Here is a 7,406-nt window from a genome sequence, read left to right as displayed (position 1 = left end):
ACTTCATATGCAAAGAACCCTTGCCTAAATGAACAAGCCCGTAAAATGCCATTAAACAACCAGTATTCTTAACGATAACGACCTGGTCGGGGAGCACGTAGATTACGAAGGATTTAACTTGCTATTTTTGTTACGACGGGTTCGAAAAACGCAATAACTGATCGTTTAAAATGAGATTCGATATTTTCACATTAAAAGTTTTTACTTTTAATGTTGCTTGTCAAGTAATTGGTTTAATTGTAATTAACATATCGTTTTAATGAATAGAACCTGGCCGGTGATTAATTAGCTTGGCTCCAGGACGGCCATTAGGAGGTATATATTACGTCATTTTGGGGTGGGTTTCTGAGTTTGTTTTTGGGTGGTGATTTCAAATACAAGATGCATTGGTTACCAGTATCCGTTTGTTTTAGTTTGTTGCTATTTTATTTTGAGCCAGCTTTTGGTGCACGGAGGAAGTGGGGCGAAAAGCAATTTAATCCGAAGGTGGCTCAATCCGATAAGCAATCTTTGCTACGCAAATTTCCGTACAAGGCTACTGGCGTTGGGGCTAAATCTTCACCGCGAAAAGCTTATAAAGTTCCTAGCATTAAAGCCCAATCTTCATTACAGAAAGCTCCTAAGGCCCCTGGCATTGCCGTTAAGTCTTCTTTTGGATCTGTGTCCGTAAGGTGTGGAGAATCTGATATGGTTATTTCGATTAATAGAGACTTTTTTAGTAATGGCCACTTCGTGTCCCAATCTGCTCTCCTCTTGGGTCCTTCCACCAGCAAGTAGCGCCTGCACCCCAATAATAAACGTTTCTAATCCGTCTGAATTTATCCTTGTGATTTCTCTAGAAGCATGTGGGAGCAGTGTGATGGTAAGTAGGCTTGTTTTTTCCAGATGGCTCTTTGGGGATGGTGGCTTGTGATTTGAAGTAGATTATGTATTTTAAAGTGACTTGCTAGTGTGGGTGGAAAGGCATGAATTTAATGGAACCCCTTGTGGTGTCTTAAGTGAGAGTTGGAAGGTTTTTTGGTGTGATTTCCTCAGAGTTTAAAATGCTCTTTTGTGTATGCTCTGATTAGAGCTTTTTAAATACTAAAGCAGAGTTTAAGAATGCTTGCTAAAACTGGCTAACAGTCCAGTAAAGATTAGTATTTACTGCAAGACATGAACAACTCCTCCTGTAAGCACACACAATTGAGTCTAGTTATGTTTTTTCTTTTGGATGAGTCTTAATAAAATCTTGGTGCTGCTTAGTTGATGTGAAGCTTAATCTTTTGATACATTAAGGTTGATTTGCTTTATGGAAGTATAAGGTGGGAGGCAATTGCTTTTTGGATTGAGAGGAAACTTATTTGTCTGGTAGCCAAACATTGGCTGTTTGAAGGCATCTTTTTTGAATATACCCCTTAAGTTGAGAATAGATTTGGACTTAAACTTTTAATATGCCATAATCATTTATAAGTGGTGTTCTGAAAATGAAATATTGGCTTATTCATGTTGGCTTTAGATTAGCTGTAAAGGATAATGAACTATAGTTGACTTGCCTGAAAATCAAGCCTAACAATGTCTCTCAATTGTAGATGACCAATGATTCATTGGTTTATGCTAACCAGCTTGTGTATACTCCTCCTGGTGATGGGGTCATCGTGAGAAGTAATGGTGCAGTAGTTCCTATTGAATGTCGCTATATGAGGTAAGGTGTTCATGCTAACCTGTGAAGTTTTGAAAGTTTCCAATTGAAACAATGAGAGCTAAAGACCATACCTGATTAGATTTTTTTATATCTATTCTTGGATCTTTCATATCAATATAGAATCCTTTTAAGTTTGTGCTTTTTTTCAGTTCTACATCTTGTCATCCTTTTGTAGAGACTATCCTTTGTTTCAACAGCCTTGAAGTTCATGTGTGAAAGCTACTGCTTTAAAAGCATTGACCCAGAACCTAACACCTGTCTTAAAATGCCCTGCTGTATATAATGGACCATGCTCATATTCCCCCAATGCATGGGATTGCCAACTTGACTAGGCACTTAATTTATTCACAGAAGCCAGAAAGGTTTTGTATTCAGTGCCCTGCAATGAAGATGAGCAAAGCCTAAACTGTCCATTAGTATTAAGTTGGAGCACCTTAAGTGAAGAAAGTAGTTAAAATGACATGCCCTTGGTTGAAGTTTGGAGGTATTAGGCCCTACTGCATCTTAAACTGGCTTTTACCTTGAGACTGGTGGAAGCAGGGTGTCGCTTAGACAAGTTTAAAATAGTTAATTTTATATAATGTATGTCTTGATTGACTCTTGTTTCTAGGCTGCAGAATGTTAGTAGCAATGCTATTAAGCCAACCTGGGTGCCATTCACGTCCACACAATCTGCAACAGATGTCTTGTCTTTTTCATTGCAGCTAATGAGTGGTAAGTACTAAAAGCTAAATTTAGATTTGATTGGAACGTTCCATGAGAACTTAGAACTAAAGTGGCCCATATCCTAGATTCAGACTTATAACCTGGAGGTCCAATTTCTGGCTTGAAGTATTTTACCTAGAAACTGCCAGAATGAGCTTTAACTTCCCTCTGAGGATACTGCTCACCTTATCTAATTAAGACTTAATTTCAGATTCCCACAACTAGGTGAAGAGCATTTAGGAATAAAGGGGAGCAGTTATTCCTGGCTTCAGTGGAGGTTTACTGGGTGATGTAGTTGAAGCTGCAACTGTTTGGATTATTTTAGGACAGCTTAGTTAGAAATTTGGGCTAAAATGACAGATACTTAAAGTGCATTTGTTATGGTGCTTAAAGCTCACTTTAAGGATCCATGGACAGTTTTACAAGCCTATGGCACCAAAGCCAGTACTTATGGGGAATGATTCTCATTGCAAAATTTCACTGTTCCCATATGAAAGGACCACTGTACTTGGACCTTCACCTTAATGCAAGATTTTCAAAACCAATTAAACCTAATACATCTAGCCCACAAATCCTAATGGTTTAATCAATTGTACATGATCTGAGTGTTAAGCCTTTAGCCTACTACTGGGCATAATAAACCATTCCAGCTCTGTTATACAACTACATATAGGCTTTTGATTAAACTTGGTGAATATTGTCATTCCAATTTACCATTTGGATATCTTGGGAGCCTCTATTTTAACCACAGGTGCCATGGCTAAAGGCACTTCCTGACACTTGGGCCTTTTACATCAATCTGGGCTTTTGTTGCAGATTCCTCTACTAGAAGAACCTCCAATGTGTACTACCTGAATGATCAGGTCCTCATTGAAGCAACAGTTTCAACAGAAAACCAGACTCCCTTAAGGTTGTTCATTGATAGTTGTGTGGCTACGCTTTCCAATGGTACCATCTCCAATCCAAGTTATTCAATAATTGGGAATGATGGGTGAGTCCTTGATCTTTCATATCCCTCACAGGTTTATGAGCATGCTGAATCTACATGGCAGCTTCTATAAGGTAATGCAACCCTGTATATTATCTTTTAGATGTCTGCTTGATAGTACCTATCTTGATTCCACCTCTGCCTTCATAACCCCAAGAAGCCACCCAAATAAGCTACTATTTTCTTTCCAGGCTTTTAGGTTTTATGCAAATTCTCAGAACCTGGTAAAGTATCAACACTTGCCTGTTTAAATTGTACCTCCTTACAACTAATTTGTGAAGCTGTTTGCTTTAAGCAATGTGAAGAGCTGGAGGCTTTAAATATAAACCCTGACCTGTGTTGCTACATTTTTGTAGATCTACATTACATGCCATCTGAAAGTGACCACGCTGGACCAAACCCCTGATGGCTTGTATAAAGCCTGCTTCTTTAGCCAGGCCAATAATAGGTGAGTAGCTGCTTAGTTTGTGTTAACATTGAAACAAATGGAGGCTTAAATTGTTTGTTTCTCCCCCCCACTGATTAGCTGGTATGCTGTAGAGGGAGATCCTGTCATCTGTGCTTGTTGTCAGAGTAGTAATTGTGCAGAATCTGCCTATATGAGGTATCGCCGGGATCTCAAGCAACTTGGTAAGTAATATTCACCATGTTGGAATAAATTTGATTAACCTCTATAAAATGCTAATCTTTGGGTACATCTACTTGCACCAACAGCAGTGCATAATCCTCCATTAAGTTTACCAAACTTGATTGAACAGAACACTTGATTCAAGAAGTTTGTACTAGAACTGTATATAGCCAAAATGACATGGGGTCAACGATGTTCCTAGCAAAGCCAACAACCATCTAAACAGACAAAACGCATCCCACCAGTTAGCTGTTGCATTTCTTAGTATGCAGACTCAGCCTTGCTTTGGCCCACCAGTCATGTCAATGAACTTGTGGTTGGTTGTCCATTGATGCACAGTAGCAAGTCGGTAAAGTGGACTAGGCACACAGCCCTGTGGAGCACTGTTGCTCACTGTGGTTGTGGTGAAGATGCAGTTTCAGATCCTGACTGCAATTTAACAACTTGACCTAGACCTCTGAGGGAGGTCCGGCTCAGTAGGCATTTAACCATCTCTAGTTCAGCATTTAACACAATTCCGTGGCCTTAATGTCTGAACTGCACTTGCACATGTGTCCTTGTCCAGATGAAGGGTGCCATCTATGGAATGGTTTCAGTCATCTGCAAGGGTCTTGTTTCTCTTCATGATCGAGTACAACCAGACAATAGTTGAGGCAGGACACTGAGGACTTTAACATGGTAATAGTTTTGAGGCATATTGGAATGGTGTTGCTTGGGAAGATGTTGAACATCTGCCAGCTGGTCTGCACATTGTTCCAGCAGTCTTGTGTGGGTTGACTCATGTTTTCCTCGCATTTGCTTTAGTAGTTGAACTATACATGGCAGAAATGACCAACACCGCCCGGAGGGAGGCATCACTTGCAGGCCTTTGGTGTTCTGTAGTTTATGGCCTTGGTGCCCTGCCACAGTGTGCAGTGTCGCCACTGCCTTGAAGCAGCTGGATTCTATGGGTGTAGTTTTTCCTGATGGCTTGGGTTAGTTTGGGCTGTTAGAGCAACTGCACCAATCACACCTCAACCAGAAGCCATGCATTACTGTACAGATGGCCCAGCACTCTTTAGAGCAGGAGTCAAGTCAGCTTTAAGTGCTTAGAACTTGCAAACTTGCTGATATCGCTGGTCACTGCTGTATACTCGTTGCAGCTTCTCTGAACATGCCCAGCTGGTGTGCTCAACCATCTTGAAGAGCAGAGATGGCTGTACTGGTTTGGGTCACTTGACAAGTGGTCTGTATATCCCAGGTAGGGACTGGACTCCACCTGATAGTGTTGAGAATGTGGCAAAGTTCACATACAGCTGGAATTTAAAGAGCACGGACTTGAGATTTGCATGGTGGTGGTTCAACAGTTTCTGGGTAAGCATTCTGCAGTTAACTAATGGCAGACCTTTCTTTCTTTACCATGGGAATTCACTATTTATGAATAGTTGGGCTTTACATTCCTCAAGCAAATCTAAGGAAGCATTAACGGTGAAAATTAACCAGTGGTGAGCAGTAACTAGATGCAACGCTATGGAATGGTGCAAGAACTGCGCTAAATGCGTGCACTGCTGTGAGCATTACTACACTTGGCAGCATTTGTTGGCACCAAATGTGGTTTAGCTGAATGGTAACATTCAGAACTATCATGGAGACATGGCTCCACAAACAAGGATGCAAGTCAACTCTTGCAGACTAATCTGCTGAATTTCGATATAATCCAGTTTGCATAAATAGCAAGCTGTAGCCAACCTGTCCATTCTGCTCAGACTCCTGGCTGCTTTTGTGCAACCTTGGTGGATTCCTCTTGGCAAATGTCATTCAGATTAATTTTGCACCACTGTTTAAAACTGTGTTCAAAGCAGCTTTACAAGAATAACAAGCTTTTTATATATCAGAAGTTTTTTAGTAACCTTTTCTATAAATTGGAAATGCATTTAATCTTCATGTCCAGAAGTTAAGACTGGTCAATGATGGGACAAAACTGATCTAAACAAGCTGAATGGTCTAAGCTGCACATTTTGCAGCTCTTGTATTGCTCCCCCAAATCTTCAGTCTGTACTGAAGACTTCTAGGGTTCTGTTCAAACCATAAATGTGTCAAGTCATATTGGTAATGCCAAGGATGCTTTGATGCAAATAACAGCAGATACATGGGTCTATTTGTCCAGAATTAGATTGCATTAATAGGATGCAGAGTTGAAGTTTCTTCAGTGCCTCAAACTTTGAGTTGCCCGAGTAGTGGGCAGAGAAGATCCCTGAGGCACTTTCCATAGTACTGTGGAATAGCCTGACAGTGCCTTATGGAAATGTCCCATAATGGCCTCCCAATTTTGTCACCATTAGACCCAAAGGGAGGCTTGCAGTGCCATTGCTCAAACTATTGGTTATTCAAATATTTGTGAAAATGGGATATAGAATGCATGAGCCCTGAATTTTTTTTCTCCTCAACCAGATAAAACTGAACTTGACGTTTCAGTTGGGCCCATTACCATCAAAGATGTCCCAAGAAAGGATTTTGTTGGTATGGGACCTCAACTTTCAACATCTGAGCTTCATGAACAAACTGACCAAGGTATGAGCATCTTAGATCTTGAGAAATAGACCAAAAACTAATTCCTTTGTACTTTTTAGGCATGTATTTAGGTCATTTACTTGCATTATCTGAAGTGAATTGACTGTTTTTTGTTGCAGGCCTTGCTGCTTCTGGTCTTGCTGTTGGAGTGACTGGGACACTCATGGTGATCATTGCATGTCTGGTTGCCTTTGCTTGGGTCACATATCACAAGCGTTAAGATTAAACCTGTCAATGTGCCTGAATGTTGCAAATAAAGATTTTGAATAAATGGTCTTTGGTTTTTTTTGAGCCCAAGCTTATACTGCCGTAAAGGCTTTAGGTGCCCCAAGCTATCAAACTCTATTTGTCCTGTTAAAATGCATACTTCCTGGTCTACTGTAGGTGTAAGGATTTTGTGCCTGGTCAAATGCATTGTCAGGGTGCCCACCTGCACTATCCAAGAACTGGATACAGCCTTTGATTTGAGCTGTAAAAATATGGGTGGAAGCTTACTGAAACAGAAGTCTGTATTGCAATTTTGACCTATTGACAAAGGTTGCCTAATTCTGACTTCTAGGTCCTGCCTAAACACTTAACCTTAAACACTTTGTCCCAAACATTTAAAAGGGCAAACTTTTTCCACATCCTTTGCTCCACCCTCTTCAAATTCAGACAGGATTAGCTCAAGAAAAAATTCTCCATTGCAAAGTGCTCATTTCAAACTTAAGTGCCACATGGTGTGAGCAAAATGTATGCAAAATCCCTTTATCCTGTTTCAGGGCATCCTAGCAATGGTAGTTCTGTGTTAAAGATTAAGTTCATATTTAGGTCATTATTACATATCCCTTGAAGTCTGATTCATTGAACAT

General features: G+C 40.3%; 1 protein-coding gene across 1 annotated transcript; it reads left to right on the top strand.

Annotated features, from left to right (window-relative positions):
- The first annotated feature begins 344 nt into the window (after positions 1 to 344).
- Positions 345 to 6,829, top strand: LOC120526754 (zona pellucida sperm-binding protein 3-like). The gene is made up of 9 exons (XM_039749903.1): positions 345 to 862; positions 1,572 to 1,684; positions 2,295 to 2,398; positions 3,206 to 3,380; positions 3,481 to 3,601; positions 3,734 to 3,825; positions 3,904 to 4,007; positions 6,436 to 6,555; positions 6,675 to 6,829. The coding sequence occupies exons 1-9, from the start codon at positions 722 to 724 to the stop codon at positions 6,773 to 6,775; spliced, it is 1,071 nt and encodes a 356-aa protein (XP_039605837.1). The 5' UTR covers positions 345 to 721; the 3' UTR covers positions 6,776 to 6,829.
- The last annotated feature ends 577 nt before the right edge of the window (positions 6,830 to 7,406 follow it).

The sequence above is a fragment of the Polypterus senegalus genome, chromosome 3, assembly GCF_016835505.1.
Source record: "Polypterus senegalus isolate Bchr_013 chromosome 3, ASM1683550v1, whole genome shotgun sequence".
Lineage (NCBI taxonomy): Eukaryota > Metazoa > Chordata > Cladistia > Polypteriformes > Polypteridae > Polypterus > Polypterus senegalus.
This window is presented reverse-complemented; position numbering and strand designations above follow the sequence as displayed.

Bases quoted from the DNA above. Each gene is read 5' to 3' on its own strand.
- LOC120526754 (XM_039749903.1), top strand. From the start codon at position 722: ATGGCCACTTCGTGTCCCAATCTGCTCTCCTCTTGGGTCCTTCCACCA. The intron at 1,685-2,294 runs GTAAGGTGTTCA...TCTTGTTTCTAG, and splicing joins ATTGAATGTCGCTATATGAG to GCTGCAGAATGTTAGTAGCA. The intron at 3,381-3,480 runs GTGAGTCCTTGA...ATTATCTTTTAG, and splicing joins TCAATAATTGGGAATGATGG to ATGTCTGCTTGATAGTACCT.